The sequence below is a fragment of the Bradysia coprophila genome, chromosome II, assembly GCF_014529535.1.
Source record: "Bradysia coprophila strain Holo2 chromosome II, BU_Bcop_v1, whole genome shotgun sequence".
NCBI lineage: Eukaryota > Metazoa > Arthropoda > Insecta > Diptera > Sciaridae > Bradysia > Bradysia coprophila.
Window position 1 is genome coordinate 3,280,189 of NC_050735.1, and position 18,441 is coordinate 3,298,629.

The 18,441-nt window shown below is 38.4% G+C and overlaps 1 protein-coding gene across 4 annotated transcripts in view; it reads right to left on the bottom strand.

Annotated features, from left to right (window-relative positions):
- Window positions 1-1,667: 1,667 nt before the first annotated feature.
- Window positions 1,668-18,441, bottom strand: part of LOC119066476 (ubiquitin carboxyl-terminal hydrolase 32) — a 48,892-nt gene continuing 32,118 nt past the window's right edge. Inside the window, exons 3-16 of one of the 4 annotated variants that reach the window (XM_037169006.1) lie at window positions 12,466-13,019; window positions 12,200-12,399; window positions 10,930-12,141; window positions 10,798-10,866; window positions 10,507-10,737; window positions 10,147-10,438; window positions 9,778-10,083; window positions 9,329-9,465; window positions 3,477-4,123; window positions 3,177-3,337; window positions 2,945-3,111; window positions 2,686-2,871; window positions 2,070-2,609; window positions 1,668-1,988 (exon numbers count right to left, since the gene is read on the bottom strand). In XM_037169006.1, the coding sequence (XP_037024901.1) occupies window positions 1,716-1,988; window positions 2,070-2,609; window positions 2,686-2,871; window positions 2,945-3,111; window positions 3,177-3,337; window positions 3,477-4,123; window positions 9,329-9,465; window positions 9,778-10,083; window positions 10,147-10,438; window positions 10,507-10,737; window positions 10,798-10,866; window positions 10,930-12,141; window positions 12,200-12,399; window positions 12,466-13,019 (4,975 nt within the window). In that variant the 3' untranslated portion in view covers window positions 1,668-1,715. Of the gene's footprint in view, window positions 1,989-2,069; window positions 2,610-2,685; window positions 2,872-2,944; window positions 3,112-3,176; window positions 3,338-3,476; window positions 4,124-9,271; window positions 9,484-9,777; window positions 10,084-10,146; window positions 10,439-10,506; window positions 10,738-10,797; window positions 10,867-10,929; window positions 12,142-12,199; window positions 12,400-12,465; window positions 13,020-18,441 lie in introns of all 4 variants that reach the window. The other 3 variants (XM_037168993.1, XM_037168998.1, XM_037168985.1) reach the window with 3 other exon arrangements.

Sequence of the window (18,441 nt, forward strand, 5' to 3'; positions counted from 1 at the left end):
TAAATAAATGAGCCAAAGAAAAAGAAGTGGCCTTTGTTATGGATGCTCAGCTCAAGAAGCTAGTATTTTCGTTCTCTCTGTAACTTAAAATTTGCACTGTGAACGGGTCGTTGATTATTCCCTAGGTCGAGATGAATGGAACCAACGCACTTCCATTGATAATCAAGTCTTTTACTTGCCAGTCCGAGAGATGATTTTCGATATAAGTCACGGGCTGGACATTCTATGAATAGCAGCATTTAAAAAATGAGGAATAGCGTGAATAGTGTCAGGCCCGTGAAGTGATATAAGTGAGGTGTTCAAAGGTTGGTTTCCAAATTTTGGGATGAGAGATGATTCCTCTGGCACTTCCTAACTTCAATCGGATTTTCCGATCGATTTTGGTTATTTTCGATACAAGTAAGGTGTTCCTAGGTTGGCTACTAAATTTTAGGATGAGAGATGATTTCTCTGGTACTTCCTAACTTCCATCGGATTTTTCGATGGATTCAGATTTGGGTTATTTTCGATATCAGTCACCAGCTGGACCCTCTGAATAAGCAGCATTTAAAAAATGAGGAATAGCGTGAATAGTGTCAGGCCCGTGTAGTGATTTAAGTGAGATGTTCCAAGGTTGGTTCCTAAATTTTAGGATGAGAGATGATTCCTGTGGCACTTCCTAACTTTCGGTTTTGGTTATTTTCGAAATAAGTGAGGTGTTCCAAGGTTGGTTCCTAAATTTTGGAATGACAGATGATTCCTCTGGCACTTCCTAATTTCCGTCGGATTTTTCGATGAATTTTGGTTATTTTCGATAAAAGTGAGGTGTTCCAAGGTAGGTTCCTAAATTTTAGGATGAGAGATGATTTCTCTGGCACTTCCTAACTTCCATCGGATTTTTCGATGGATTTGAGCTATTTTCGACATTAGTGAGTGGTTCCAAGGTTGGTTCCTAAATTTTAGGATGAGAGATGATTCCTCTGGCACTTCCTAAGTTCCATCGATGGATTTTGGTTAATTTCGATATAAGTGAGGTGTTCAAAGATTAGTTCCTAAATTTTTAATTGCAGATTCGGATAGAGTATCTTCTGAAACGTCGAGAAAACATTTTTATGGAAAAAGGATGTGCGGTTTTCGCGTTTTTTTGCGTCACACAAGCGTCGAGGAATTTTTCCACGAGCCCTTTCTGGGCATATGTAACAGATTCCGGTAGGTGTGTTTTCAAAAGAATCCATCTCCCTCAGTGTATAAGTATATCGTACGTTTCAAACGATAGTCTTTTGAAAGACTTGTCTAGTACCGTGGGGCACTGATGGTCTCTGTGTGAAGTATGGGGACATTTTATCAAATGGACGACCAAGAAAAACACGGTTTCATTAACTGTTTCTTTAAAATATAATTCGTGCGTGTAAAATTAAATCTTAAATTTTTTTGTTGAACAAAAATGAAAACAAGAAGAACTAAAACTAAAAAACGATAAATTATTTAATCTCTCTCTCCTTTCCGTTACACATAAAATTTTTGTTTATTTGTTTCTTTCATTTCTTAATCTTCAAATCAACAAATAAAATCTCGCTAAGTAGTTCAATAATAAAGAGCCGAAATGCAAGGCAAATACAAAATACAACGGAACAATTGCGATACCGCTCTATATTTTCTGACACTGCAACGCACGCATCAACCACAACGATCCTATAACCATTCCAGCTTTGCCAACAATTCCAGTTGAAATAAAATCATGAAATGACGCACAGCTTCTTCAATTCATTATCACTCTCCTCCGAATCGACCACGTTGCCATTCGGCAATGGCTTGTCGTCGACTTTCGGCAAATACGGCGAATAGTTGAGTCCTTGCCGTTCGTAGAATAGCAGATAAGCGGATCCCGGGTCAATGTTCGGCTGACATGGAATCTCTCGACACGAGCTGTCGTTGTAACAATACCAAGAATTGTTCGGATTTGACGCATAAGAAATGTAGTGTCCGCCATTTAGCATACCGGAATGTGACTGTGGGATAAAAGAGAGTTGTTGTTTTGGTTGGTCTCACTAAAATATCTTTGTCGGATCAATATTATGTCGACTACTTACGACCACAGCGTACAGCTGATATTTCAGATCGTATGGATCTTGTCCATCTTCCAATTTATGATTATGATAATCAACCAGGTGTCCGTCGATAACCGGCGTTTGTGTTAAACTAGACGACACCAATCGCTGGCGTCCGACAGTCGATCGAGTCGACTGCCGTTTTGTTGCATTATTCATCGAATGGCGTACCGACATTTTGCTCACACCATTCGCTGGACTAGATTCGATTTGTTCATCATCTTTGCCGTCCACTTCGTCCAATGCCATTGCTTCTTCGGCCACCTCATTTTCATCAATGCTGCCAATGAAATTCTCTCGATCGAATTCACCGATTTCGTCGTCGATTTCCATTTTACATTTTTTATCGGTCGCATTGGCGGTACCATGCTGTTCGGATAGTTCTTTGTGCCGGAGAATGGTCTCTTGCGGAACCGAAGCGAGATATGGCGTTGGATCGAAATTTTTGAAAGGAAAATTGACCACCTTCTGAGATTTCACCCATTTGTTGTTGACGTAATTGAAGCGCTTCAAGTGAACGATCTGCGAATGCATTAGAACGAAGGATTAGCGACCATAAGCGACTGAAGTAGTAGACGGATTGACAAAATGAACCTACCAAAATCGGTGGCAGTTTCCAAATTTGTAACTTTTTAGTTGCTGGCTTCTTCCCTTTACAATGGGCACAGTGATACCATTCCTCTAATTTCTCCTCAGATGTAAACGAGCGCAGACAATGGTCTAAATCAACTGGCTCTGTCTGTTGTCGACGGCACGTAGCTACGCTTTCATGTTCGGTGTGGAACTGAATATAACGGTAAAGAAAAACAAAAATTCTTCAAAAATTCAGAATTTAACCACTCAACGCGTGAACTGACCCTCTCACGTGTACTTTGATATCGCAAATGTAAGGCCGTTGGGTCCCAGTCAATCGCTATGTGTATGGCACTAGTATTCGGCGATTCGCCGAACGATATATCCGAATTTTGACGATGCATGGCTGGGAATGTATCACGAGTCGATAGTTGTGGAGTGGATGAGTTGCCTAAGTAGAACAAAACGAACAGTAAAAAAAGGCGAAATGTGTGGAACGGAGCACAAAAAACTAACTGGATTCCGCCGACGATAAATATCCTTTGAGTAATGGCTCATCGTTGCATGGTATAAGGCAGCCGCGACAAAATCGTGACCATGGACATAAAGCACACACGCGGCCACTTTCGCCGACTGCCCGTAACGTGAATGGAAATTCGTAGCCAAGACTGTCGTCACTGTGAATGTAAAGATTTGTAAAATTATTTGATAGTCAAGTTTCCCATCGAAACAACACGCCCGGCCATGCATAGAGACGTAGGCAATAGATCTTGATGAAAGTTCTTAAAATTGACAGAAAACAAGTGATGCACTTACCAATCCGTCGCATGGTTGGACTGATCTGATGCCGGAGGTAATGGACTTAACAGTCTAGCGACCTGCATCCAAACCGTACAATATAAATCCTTATTCGTCCCACCTTCGTAGCACGGAATCAACAAAGGCACACCGAATAAACTCGGCCGTGATTTGTGATACGACAAAAAGTATGTATCCTGTCGACTCATTTTACGATGCACGGCAATCAGATAATTTCCAGCCGTTCGACGACCATCACGATAACAACTTGTAATTGCACTTTTACCATTGCACTTATCACTTAATGGAACTGAATGTTCAATACTATCACATACACTACTATTACCACCATTATCGTAAACTGTTGCTGGGCCGTTCAGTTGTTGGTTACTTAAATGTAAATCGTTAATTCGTTCACTGCCACAATAGCACGATTCGGTGGTGGCTGTGACAGCATCCGTATTACCATAATTGTTGTATTTCATTGATGCAATGACACTTTCAACGGGCTTTGCGGATGATTTAATCGGATACTCATTTGGTTCGTCTAGACTATTGTTATTGGTTGTTCCTTTCATGCTAAGCAATGTTACCGATGAGCCTTCTTTTCGATGGATCTGATGCGTAAAGGTGTTTTCCGGGCTCGTACTCAATTCGCTGGTTTGCTGTAACAGAGTACAGGAATTTTGTCGTAAGAGACTACGATGGGGAAACAGGCTTAGGTCACGAAATGAGTGAATTATAAAATGTCATGTGTTTTGGAACGAAAATACAATATCTGTGCTGTGAAGTGGCAAAATTACAAAAAACCAAAAATAATTTAGCGAACTCAACGAAATTGGCTTAGATTAAAACGGGAAATTATGTACACTAAATGACAAATTGGAACGTAAATTTCACAACACAAATAAGAAAGGGTTAAAGCTCAGTTTAATGGGACGGGGGAAATAGAACCATATTTGTATTTTTACATAAACATTTACACATTTTAAAAGGGAATCAAGTAAACGATAACATCCATAAGGCTACGGTAACTAATTAATTCGCCCAAAAAATTGACAAACTTCACCACCCAAAAAACAAGGCATCAGAACAGTCGGAGCGTTTGCTGCGACTTAGCCCCGTACGACCCGTAATCCTATTTCGTCCGTAACCATAATACGTCCGTAGCCGTAATACGCCCGGAACCCTAATACGTCTACAACCCTCTAATGCGTCTGTTACCAAAATGCAAGTCAAGTTGGGCATGGTCAAATTTACTGAAAGTGTTCATTTTTAAAATTGCGCATAGCGCAATTACGAAAGCCCGTACGAAGTACCTCTCAAATAAAACCAACAATTTACGATATTATTTTAGAAACCCAAAATTTTTTGCCAACTTTCTATTGGGTATTCAATTATCTCTCAAATGAAACAAAAACTAGCAAAATCGGATGAGATTTACTCGATTTATGTGCAATAAACACTTAGGGCCGAGTAGCGGCCTTATTCCAAGGGCCCAAATTTGAAACTTTTTTTGCCACGTTCTTTTCGGTATTCAATTACCTTCCATAAAAAACTAAATCTAGCAAAATCGGATGAGATTTACTCGATTTATGTGCAAAAAACACTTAGGGCCGAGTAGCGGCCTTAGTCCAAGGGCCCAAATTTTAAACTTTTTTCGCCACGTTCTTTTCGGTATTCAATTACCTTCCATAAAAAACTAAATCTAGCAAAATCGGATGAGATTTACTCGATTTATGTGCAAAAAACACTTAGGGCCGAGTAGCGGCCTTAGTCCAAGGGCCCAAATTTGAAACTTTTTTCGCCATCATTCTATTCGGCATTCAATTATCTCTCAAATGAAACAAAATCTAGGAAAATGGATGAGATTTACTCGATTTATGTGCAAAAAACACTTAGGGCCGAGTAGCGGCCTTAGTCCAAGGGCCCAAATTTTAAACTTTTTTTGCCATCATTCTATTCGGCATTCAATTATCTCTCAAATAAAACAAAATCTTGCAAAATCGGATGAGATTTACTCGATTTATGTGCAAAAAACACTTAGGGCCGAGTAGCGGCCTTAGTCCAAGGGCCCAAATTTTAAACTTTTTTCGCCACGTTCTTTTCGGTATTCAATTACTTTCCATAAAAAACTAAATTTGGCAAAATCTGATGAGATTTACTCGATTTATGTGGAAAAAACACTTAGGGCCGAGTAACGACCTTTGAGCCCTCCCAACAAGCTCGCGTTGCATCCTACACAAAAACAATGTTCAGCAACTTTGTTCTACTCGTCAATACCTTTCATTTGATATATCACAAGCAGCTATTGCGTGCGTATTTCGGTAGATATCGTCGAAAGACTGAAAAACACCTATAGGGCCCTAGCTCTGGAAGGGCCGACCCCACCATGCCCATTTTCGAACTTGACCTTACTTTTGTCGATACCAATCGGGGAAAAAAAGAATTTTGAAAAAAGGTTGTGATTTGCTCTATGAACATAACCAAATGCTTTGCCCTTACTGTCTGCTTCCAATTCGACGTGTTACAAACGGCATATTAATCTTATAAGCCCCCAGTACTTCGTACGGGGCTAAAAATTCATTTTTAAAAGAAAAGAAAATTGAACTCAACCAAATCGAACTTCGACCGGTTAGTGAAATAGCATCCGTATACAAGAAATTATTTCTCTTAGAATGGGAGAATGGGTTTTAAATCGTAAAAATTTATTCGAAATAAAATGGAATTGGAAACGACGTTTTACAAAGCAAAACCTAAAGAGTTTTCATTTCTTCTTTCTTTTTTGGTTAATTACATGCCTAGGTGAAGGTGATTTTTTCGGCGAGCATGCAGTGAAGTAATCCGAGCCGAAGGCAAAAAATTACTTTGCCCGAGTTAAGTGCGGCCTGGAAGTAGCTATTTTCGCCACAAGACATTAAATAGTATTTTTGAAACTGGATCCTGGTCGGGTTCCTTGACCATTGATTGTGTTTAAAACAAAAAAAAACCATCGCCTGCCCTGCATACCTTTATTGTAGTACAGACTGTAATCATTTCTCACTTTTTACGCTAAAATTTTATCCACAGCATGAAAACATGGTAAGACAAACAGATTCAGTGGAAGATATATACTTATCGGCACTGAAACCTATTATTTGTGACACTCAACGAAATTCTAATTTAATAAATTTCACAAATAACAGGCCCTGACGGTTAATCTTTTTGTATCGACAGCAGACAAAAATAAACGATAACCGCAAAGAAATGAGGTCTAGAGAAACATATCCAACGAATGAAGTAAAAGAGTTTGTATCAAACACTGGTCGGTAATTTGAACGAAGGAATTCAACAAATTCAATGATTGTGACAGCAAGTTTGCGGTTTCTTAAAGTGTGAAAGGCTAAGATGGTTAGTTCCATGGCATGACCTGCGATGAACGAAATTTCGCGTTGAAATAGCTCGAAATCTATGGGACTCTTCCTAGGACAACGTTCATGGAATTTTCCGGTCGACTTTTTAAGTCGTGACAGACATTTGTTTCGATGGACCATGACAAGCCTACCTTCGAAAATAAGATTAAACTTCTTTGTTTTATCGAAAGTAAAGGATTGAATCGTAATGTTCGATCAGGAAAACATCTTTACCCTACTCATAGGAATCAACTACTTTGGAGCTAATGAAAATATGGATCGCAAAACCGCCTATAAACTGAACGTTAACAAAATGTGTAATTGGTTGTACAAAATTAATGGTCAAAGAATAAAACACTTGTTGAAATTAAAAACCGAAAACACAACGAACTACCATATCCCAACAAAAAAATTAAAATAAAATGCGAAAGTTTAATGCAATCAAATGATCAAAATAAGAAATTGTTAAGGTAAAATTGGATAATGTTTTAAAAAAGAAGCTATACGATTGATAGTACTACCCACCTCGCCACTGTAGAGATCATTTTTTAAACAAAATTTAAAGCAGTATTTACAATAACGAGCTACATTATACAAAACTGTGATATATGACTAGTTGTTGGGTGCATCAACGTCGTACATTTTCTTGAAATGCATCCGAGAGGGAAATCACCGGCACCTTAAAATCAACCCCGCTCGCATGGCTTCCAGTTTTAGCAAACATCACTCCGTCGAACATTCGCCGTGAGAAGGCTTCCTGTTCACAGATATCAGGTTGACGCCCCGTCATTTTCGAGGCTGAAAAATAGAGATCCAATTCGGAAAGAACAGTTTTTCCACACCGCAAATTTCGCCTACCACCAGACTGAAAATTGGCGAGAATCGTGGAGTAATGAAAACTTGCGGAACCAACACATCATTGATGACCCAACGACTAAGGTTAAGTGCATGGATCACTGATTGGATCCATTGGATCAGCCACGACGAATTTGGTGCCGTTAAAACCGTCTCAGAACTGGTCATGGTCGCAGCACTAGTATGCTCTTCAAGTGGAACGCGAACAGTTCACCGAATTGTTATTGCAGTGACGTACCACAAACAACAAACCACATAGTAAGTGATTGCGTCTTGAGGAGCTTTGATGGCGGTCTTCAGCAAATTTATGAAGTAGCGGTGTTGTGGCTTCACCGAATGGATATCGATTTATTATGGTCAAATTTTATGTTGCAATTGACGCTACAGGTCGATGGAATTTTCGGGAAAAAAAATGGAATTTTTGGCATTGAGTGTAATTCCATCATGTTTTATGATACGATTCGACAACCTGCTGTCGTCTATACTTGTAATCTAAACATTTTTCTAACCCATTGAAGAACTATATTTGATTTTTAGTTTCTGCTAACTTGATGGATACGTGCTTCCGTCTTGGTACGAAATGTCGAAACACGAAAATCTAGGCTTTCATTTGGTGAACGAAATATGTGGATTACAAATATAAACGATAACAGCGCCATAGAAAAAGCGCCTCTCTACTGAGGTAGAACGCATTTGTCGAATGTCTTTTTGGTTTTCATGGAAACAGTAGGAGAAAAACTTCATGTAAAATAGGTCTGTTCTAAGGTTATTTGAGCTGCCATCCATAGAGCCATAACCAAAAAAAAAATTGTTGTCGAATTGTTCGCAAAAGCGTCGAAGTTATGACTCTGTGTATGCTCTCGTTCGTTTTCTGCTGGTCTAAAATCGATTTTACCTATTGAAACCAGTGCGTCAAATGTGCTACAAATGCTTAGACCCGTACGAAGTACTACAGTCTTATACGCCTCCGTTTGCTTAAGAGTGTATTCCCAATCGAATGCTTCGCAAAACTAGCAAAGACTTTTCGGTTGGACTTTTTTTTTTTGATAATATGTTATGAACAACACCCTTTGCTCACATAACAACGAGTTTTACGACGCGTTTCCATCAATTTAAATTACAACTTTTTGAAAATGTGACCCGGAGAGGGGTGATGATTTTTCTCGCTACATCACGAGCATCACGTCTTGTTGGTCAACTGATCCAATTCAATCAGACAGGTATTTTCGGCACTAACTTGGAAAACGGCATAGGTCGTTTTATGTGTCACATTGGAAAGAATCATGTTCTACCAGATTTCCATTCTCACACTCAGATCTGAAGTTCATAATAGACCGAAAACCGCCAAACGATTATTGAACTTGATTTCCTTGAAAGCGAAACAAAATCTCTTTGATTGCGTTAAACTTTCATCGTCTTTTCTTTTGCACAACAATCCAACATTGAAAACAGCCACTTCTTCAACCATTTAACTTTTGTTTGTCTCGGTATGTCAATGTGTTGTGTATGAGTTAACGTGAGTAAAAATAATAAATAATAAAAATAAAGGAAGTACATCAACCGTACCTTGAAGCACAACAAATTCTGGGGCATGCAGATGGTGTTTCCAAAGCACCGGCTTACCTTCGATGTTTCTGAATCGGATACGGGCTTGACGTTGGCAGTGGACGACATCGGTTTCGTTAGCGGTGTTTCTTGGCCGTGCGCCTCGTCCGACGATACTGTTGACGACAGCGATGTGGATGTCATTTGATGCTGGTCTGATGACATGAGCAGTGCTTCAGTGTTTTTGTTTTGTTAGGTGAAAAATTTCGATTTTTTTTTTTAAATTGCGCGATGGAGTTTCGATTTGATTTTGTAAAAATTCGTTTCGTGTTGATGCGCAGATCATTACGGATGGCAAAAATGGAAGAGAAAGAAAACAAAATTTGGATTACTGAATGGACAGGTGGAACAGAGAAGTGAAAGAGATACGAAAAGAAGTGATGCAAAATCAAAAAGAATAAAAAAAAACGAACGAAAAGGCAGCTCTACTGATAGTCTACTGATAGCGAGCTCAACATTTCATTTACCTTTATTCCGTTGAATGTCCTTCAGCCCATTTTCAATGCTGATTCCAATTTCGGTACTGTTCCGTTGGCGGAAAAAGTCACTCTTTGGTATTTCGTACACAAACAGCTCGGTTGCTGTAGACATTTTCAATTTTTGTTCATCGGGCAAAACGCATCGGATCTGAGAACTCGACAATTCACACACCAACATCAGAGACGCATCCAGATTGCACAGTTTCGATAGTTCCTTCTTGAAGTCAATGTATCTGGACTCCGAATTCAAACGCAGACCATATTTTACTGGCACTTGACCATTCAATAATATAACTGGAATTCAATGAGACGACAATCAACATCCGTCAGTCTACAAAAAAAAAGTTTTTGACTCACCCAACACCTCACAATAAGTATAATTTTCCACCGGCAACGGTAAACTCAACAAACTAAACGGATCGAAACGAACGGAATCTCGTCCACAGCACAAACAACTCACTTTCGATTTCAACTGGCCATAGAACAAATCGATAACAATACTCTGATTTCGTGCATGATGCTGAGCCCATGCTTCATGCGCTACAATACTATCGGCCCGACCATCGGAATCCTTCAATTCCGAATAGGGTTTCTCCGTCACACGGTTTAGATCTTCGTGTAAACCGTCCAGTAACCACTCCAGTAATTCCTACAGTGGAACGATCAGTTTGTGTAAGAAAAGCGTCTCCACTCTCCATTCGGATTACCACATTTTACCTGAGAATCATGTTGTCCACCACCGGCAAATTGTGGTGCATATTTGGTCATACAAAAGCGTAGTTTCAATGGAGCTACAGATCGTGTCGATGATGTCCAAACTTCTTTTAAAAGTTCCGAATAGCGCATTGCCAATTGACCTTTCGTTCCAAGTTTGTTGGTTGTGTTTAGTTCATACAGGTGCATGTTTTGATTAAAATACTGAGTTAACGGTTGCGTGTTGAATAGGACCTGGAAAATGTTCATCGTTAAATGACTTCAACTGGACGATTATCGGTTAGCCTGTGTTACTTGTAAAGCTGAGTTCATAAAACACGTGTTGCCTAAGTTATGTAAGCCGGTAGCACCAGGCGCATGCACCTGAAACACAAACAAGATCTGGTAAAACCGATGTGATGAATTCGTTTACCAACGCCAGCTTACCGACTGTATTGACGCTAATGTAGCTCTACGATCAAGTCCACCGATTCCGCTTGGTTGCGACAGTGACAGTGAACCCAACTCTTCCGGCCATGTCAAGTCCTTATTTCGAATTTCCAACAGAATTTGATCGTTGTCGTTGATTTCCAATTCTTGTAGCGTTAAATTTTCCTCTTCCAGCAAGCACGGAATCTCAGCCGCATTATACAAATGCCATAATCGAACGTCTTCGGTTTTCAATTGAAGATGCTGGCACAAAAAGTCTCCCACTTGTTTAATCGTTGCCAAGCGACTGAAAGCAGCCGTATAAGCTAAATATCTTTTCGGTGGCGTTAACGCCGATGGTACTGCACTCGATGTTGATGTATATGTTCCGGCTGATGTCATTGCACCATATCCACCGGCAACCGCTCCCCATGTAGACACTGTTTGTGCAACTGGTGCCGGATTTTGATGTCGCAATATTCGGAGATTTAGAGGATACAATTCGAGTTCAACAGTTGGTGAGTTTGGTGGTTGAATGACTTGGCGAGGCAATGGTAATGGGCCTCTATACCATTGTGAAAGTGCTTTCCACAGCGATTCCGGAACCAATTCGTAATCCCGATGCTCGGCTAATATTATGTCTCGCTTCAAGCGACCACCTTCTCCAGTCAAAGTTTTTACACTTTTGTACGGATTCGGTGCAATTAAATGCGAATTATCGATGAAGTTCGGTCGTCCACTCGAGCTTCGACCAAACGAAATACCACTGCTACCGGAGCCAAGACTAGACGAATCGGCAGTTGCCAGCAAATCACCAGTACTTTCCGTAGAATTTGAAGTAAAACTCTCATCACACACCACACCGTAATCGGTACCGATCATGCTGCGTTGATTGGTATAAGCTGATTTACAAAATGCGCACGGAGTCGACGAAACATTTTGTGTGTAATGCTGCCACTGTTGATACCATTCCGATGATATTAAATACCAAAATTGACCGATTTTGTAGCCACGGCTTGATTCGCGTGCTAACCATCCTTTGACAATGTCATATTCTAAGTGTGTACATTGAGGCCTCAATCCCAGCACAATGTGACACACTTCAAACAATAAATCGAGAAACGGTTGCACCAAGTTCAGTGAACTTTGAACGCTCCACATTAAAAAATCTTCTTGGGTAAAACTGAATGGAATGGCTTCTGTACTGCTCGAAGGACTTTGTTGTGCGGTCTATCAAATAGTCGGGAATTATATATCAGAAGAAGGAAATTTTCAATAAATTACAAACCTCAGTGACTCCATCAATTGTTGGTGACCCTTTGCTAACCCTTTGAGACAGTTCTGTTAACATATTTTCAGCTGTAATGTTCCTAAAACTGGATGAATTGCTACTTTCCTTCGCCACATATATCAAAATGTCAATCATATCTTTGATTTCGTTGAAGTTAAGAACGCCATCACGGTCCATATCAAATACTTTGAAGCAAACTGGTCCAAAGGAAAGTCAAATTGATAAAAACCTTTCCCTTAGCGAGACAAGAGTCAAATACTCACATTTGCTTCGTTCCACGGTAGGTCCACGACAGGCCGCACTAACACCGCAACACAATTCTTTAAAATCGATGTGTCCGTCACGATTCTCGTCGAACGCCAAAAAAACGCCCGGTAACGCAGCCCGCGGCACTGGTGGCGTTATTAGCGGTCCCAGCGATTCTAAATCCAATTGTCCGGTCTTGGCGGAACCTTTAAGCGACCAGAACACTTTTTCCAAATCGGCAATATCCTGCTCCTCCAGATGTGTAACACCAGCCAGACTCTGGAAAAACGTGGGCGTTTCCAGTTCGCTGCTTAAGTTCACACCATTCTCCAGCAGTAACCATTTCGATAAAACGGTCGCCTTTTCATGAATTAGGATCCACGATTTGAATTGTTCGAATGTGACGCGATCGGAATGACCGAACAACGATATCAAAATGCTTGTATGCGATAAAGAAGGCAGCCCGGACGATTGTATATGTTGATAGGTGGATTCGATTTGTAGGGCTTTGGTGAATTCATGTTTGAGTATGTGAGTGTTGGAGTCGTTACAGTAAACGTTCCACAGGAATCTGTAATTGGATAGGGAAAATAATGAAAGTGTGTCGCCACTAGTTCAAGTGCACTTGAACACCTCTTGCAATTTGACATTATGATTCATTCATGAATACAATTGTTGTATTAATCCATCTACAGTTACACGTTATCAACACGATGTGTCGTCAATCAACAATGTTTTTGAATTGTATTCATCAAGCTTGAACTTTGCTCTATAGATATCTTAAAACTATAGTTTAAAGAGAACAGTTTTCTTACAATGCTTTATCATATACTTCCACACTTATATTACCTTCACCTATTATTATGATTTCTTCGTGAAACGTATAGAAATCGATTGCAAGTTTCATTAAATATTTATGATGAGATTTACATTTTAGTTGCTTGCAACAGGTTGTTGTCGGAAAATTTGTATTTTGAAATAGTTATAATTTTGTGATTTCAATTTCGTATCACTGAAGCCAACTCGGATACCTTACCCATCTGGCTATGTAGGGTTACCGATTTAACTTTTAATGACGTAACATATCTGCGAACGATAATTTTTCTTTATAGTTCAGGGAATTTTTAAGGGTTTTACGGAATTTTCAAGATTTCTCAAAATTCTTAAAATTTCTAAAAGTTCTTTGAAGACCTTTCAGGAATTTTAAGAATTTGTTAGAATTTTTTTTAACAATTTTTTTTCCTTAAAATTCCTAAAAAATTCCGAATAATAAGCCCTAAACTAGAGAGAAAAATTGTCGTTCACAGTTATGTTACGTCACAAAAACTAAATTCTCTCATTCGATAATTTTCAGAATTTTTCAATATTTTTAAGAATTTAAGAATTGAAATTCCGAATAATAATTCCTGCTCCAGTTATGGTCAGATTTATAGTAAAGGTGCCAATCAAAGGCATCCACCATTGTGATCAGGAGGATATTGGCAATTGTGACTATCCATTTTCTCGTGAAAAATATATCAAAAATAAATAATAACCGTTCTACAGTAATTTTCATGTGATTATTCCATAAAGTCTAAAATAGTAATGACTGACCATTACGCACTCAGAGAAATAATTCCACGTTTCATTATTGAAATAACCATGTTATGATTGTTAACAATTAAATATTTGCCGCAAAAATGGGCCGGTATGATTGGGATTTTCATTTTTTCTGATGTTGCTAAGAGTACCCAAGCTTTGTTGTAGCTCCTTAGAATTGTAACGCATACTGGAGCTACGCTGTGTGTTTAATTTCAGAAGTTTTTTTTGGAAATAAATGAAAAATTGAAATTGAAATTGAAATAATCTGGGTAGTTGATTAATGAATGACATTAATATCACAAGCAACGGGAGAAAGTAAATCGCAGACGTATCTAAAACAACGAATAAGCTTATACATTCAAAGAAACAATGCTGCGAGTGTGATGGCTACATTCGGTAAGTCCATGAATGACGTAACCCATTCACAATGCATTCTGTGAATAAATATCTGAACTTTAGCCGCAGTTATAATCAGCACTAGACGAAAAAAATCCTAAAGGCTTGATAACCTATAGGCGCGGTTCGGAATTCACGTAGAGCATCACTCACCAACCCGCACTGGCCCGCGTGGTGTTTCATGGCTAGCTCTCATTCGGAGACCTACATCCAGTAGTTGATAATAAAGGTTACAAATTCAATTCAATCACAAACAATTTTGATTTTCAACCGTGCAGTTTGCAGCCCCCGGACTAAGGCTCCCTAGAGTGCTCTGTGGAAGCGATAGAACTGATTGGGGTTGCAATCGATAGGGTATGGAATTCTGATAGTCATGGTATACAAAATTTGTTTCATGGATGCAAGGTGCACGTAATTCTTAGAATAAAATATTAGCAGATACTATCAATGATTGAAAACTTAAAAAAGTTAACTTCTTCAGACTTCGAGACCTACTAGACGTACTAGACCAGTGTCGCACGGCATTTTGAGTCCCTCATAAGGCAACGGTTTAAAACCTATGAAGTATCATTGGGTAAATCTACGTATTTTGTGACAGAAATTTTTCTCTTTCACTCTCACAACATAACCATTCTATTGTAGCGATGGCGTAGTCACATTTGGTAACATGACTTACGGTATGTTTTCTCGCATCTTCTTTGGTGCGTATTCGTACATCAAAAAGAGACAAAATTTGATTTGGTAACATGCCTTACGCTGGAATTTCCCATAGAATAATCGTCATACGACATTTATTTCTAAGCCCTGGAAGGGTTAAATTGTAGATCCAGACAAAAAAAATACTATTTCAGAGTTCTGTTGGATGACAGGCCAGGAAAATTGGACTCACACGCCAAGAAACTCGGGTTCGATCCCCAAGGTGAGCAATCCTGTGTGGCTTTTTATAATAATTAAGTGATTACGAGTATTCGCCATAAAATATTTCGGCAGCACTTTACAATAATCATGTTTAAAGACATTTTTTAAATGGTAGAAACTTGGTTATTACAAAATAGTGTCCATTTAATAGTTGACACACCACTTACTATAATATGTCAAAATGATGTAAGTTAGCACTAATAAGACATATCGACAACCCATACCATTTACACAGTCATAATCCACGGATAGAAGGACATATATACAAGATTTCAAGTCAAAAATATAGATCAGCCATGGGGATGCACAACAGGCCCAACTGAGGCTTCGGTGCATGACTCCCACTTACTCTCATCTAATCTGTCAAATGACTCTTTGTATTTTCACAAACTATATGCGTCATTCTCACTCCTCTAATTTAGTTGGATATTCCGTTAAAATAAGACACTAAAGGGGTTTAAATGATTTTCTTAAACCATTAATTGATAGTTTCACCAATAAGTGGAAATATCTTCATGTCAACGCCAGAAAAGTTGAACAATTTAAACCTCGCATAGCTACTGCATAACTTAGAACGAATCGTCTTTTTCCATCTCAGTACCAAAAAATAATCTTCGGCGTACTTTAATTATTGAAAGTAAAAGCTCTCACTTCCCATGTAGAATATTGGACGAAGATAGTGTTAGTCATTTCATTTAAAGTCCAATAAAAAAAAAATTCAAATGCGTGCAAGAGCGAGAAGAACGACGCTTGCCTATTAATTATAGCGCGAGGAAATATTGCAAAGAACCGATCAAAGCTTTATAGTAAACGTTATGAAGTTTGTCTTGTAATTAAAGTCATTTTTATTACAAAGAGAGAGGAACAATGTATTGATGCAATTGTGTCAAGCCACATCAGCTTAATATCGTCCGTATCCACGCAATCAAGTTTTAATCCACAGTTTTCGTTTTATTTTCAAATGTGGACGACTAATGCCATAAGGATGCATTCTATTAAAATTCATAAAGTGTTCGAACTGATGTGTTCTTTCTTTTATCTCATTGGTGTTTGGCATCGTGGAGATAAACCTACGGTCAAGGAATTCCGAATTAAGTTATTTTATTCCTTTTATTATCCACTTTTTGCAGTATCACTGGCGGTTGGGGCGATTACAAATGATAAAAAGGAACAATCTATATTCCTAGCGGAAGTAGCAATCAGTGTTGCAGTTCTGACTACGAAACTTTGGCTCTTAATTTGGAAACAGAATCAAATTATTGATTTGTTGAATCGAGTTTGTGTCATTTCGATTCGACGTGACGATGACTGGAAACTACTTAACGACAAACTGAGAGGATTCATGCATTTTGTGTTGGTTTTTGCATTTGTAACTGTTGCTGGTTCTTCAGCGTCGACAGTAATATCGTTTCTTGGAAGTGAGAAAACTTTTTTTTTGAAAATTGCATTTCCCATGGATTGTCAAAACAATGAAATTGCATTCTGGTTTGCAACAATTTTTATCTCTACTGAAATGGCTTTAACCGTAGTCGTAGACATTTTTACAACAATAATTTGGTATTTACTCTTGATGTGTTCTTTGAGGTATCAAGTGCTGGGAAATGAGTTGAAGAATCTGGGAATCATTAAGAAAAAGGCAGAAGGAAAGATGACAAAAAAGCATATGCAAAACAAGTTTTTTGAAGATTTGAAAGCGTCTATTGATGATCACTTACACATTAGGGGGTGTGCGATTGTGTTGCGTTCTAACAAGTTGTACCAAGTTTCCTATTTTTGTCTCCAGATTGGCAAGCGAATTGGAATCCTTTTTCTCAGATCTATTTTTAGTACAGTTTGGCACCAGCGGCCTCTGCATCTGCGGATCCATTTATTGCCTAGCATTTGTACGATTTTAACTCACGCACTCGCGATCGTTTTATTATTCGTTTACGTCTGTGTAGGATGTCGGTGAAAATCTACCGGAACGTATTGTACACTTCCTGGCGTTTATTTACTTTATTTACGGACTATTTATGATCACGTACTTTGGGAATGAGATTATGCTGTCTAGTAATCGGCTATCCTACAGCTTATTTGAATCAGACTGGTATAACCAGCCCCAATCAACCAAAAAGTGTATCGTCATTTTTGCTGAATATTTAAAGCGACCACAGGAGATTGTGATTGGCAAGTTGTATCCATTAACGTTGGAGACATTTACAAGGGTATGATATGGTGTTTGCATTCGAATGGTTCTGGAATGACAATGAATCTGAGCTTTGTTTCAGATTTTGAATTCTGCCTACAGCATGTTCAACATTTTAAAAAGCTTTCAGCAATGAAAATTTTGTTAAGTAATTGGAATTGGCTGAGAAAGGTGAACAAGTATAAAATAAAATATAAATAAAATTTGCTGATGACATAGTCAAAGTGCTACTAGTATCATATAGAAGGAACAAATATTATTGGCACCATTTAGAATTTATAAACAGTGTAATTTAACTGTAGCACAGCACTAATACCTTAGATGATTGTAACAGCAACTACTAGTTTTTGAAGCTTAAAACAAATTACATTTGAGCTTAGAGCTTTGTTAATGCTTGCACATGATAATTGAATGGAATCTTTAATGCAATCGAATCGCATATAATAATTACTATATGCGCGCGCATCTTCATGATCGCGCATGCGCAATGCATTAACGATTTTATATATCCAGGTGAAGATGCATGCATAATGTGAATTATGCATAGCAGATTCAATGAAAACTTATGATTTTTCTTGGAATAACAAAATCTTTCGGTTTTTGTTTATTTATGAATTTGATTCCTAGAAATTCGTTATAATTCTCATTAACGGATTCAATAAATTTAAATGTTTATAAACATGTCACTTGCATGTTTATAAAACAAGTATTTGACATACTTCCCACGATAATTATAAGTGATCATAACAATAAGTTCTTTGTTTAGATTTAGTATAAATACTGTAATGATTGATTGAATAAAACAGAGTTTAATTCTCCTTTGAGAAGAGAACAACTTAAGTTTTACTTATACCGATAACGAACACGTATTATAGTAGTTTACTATACATAATTTGGTGACCCCGACGTTTGA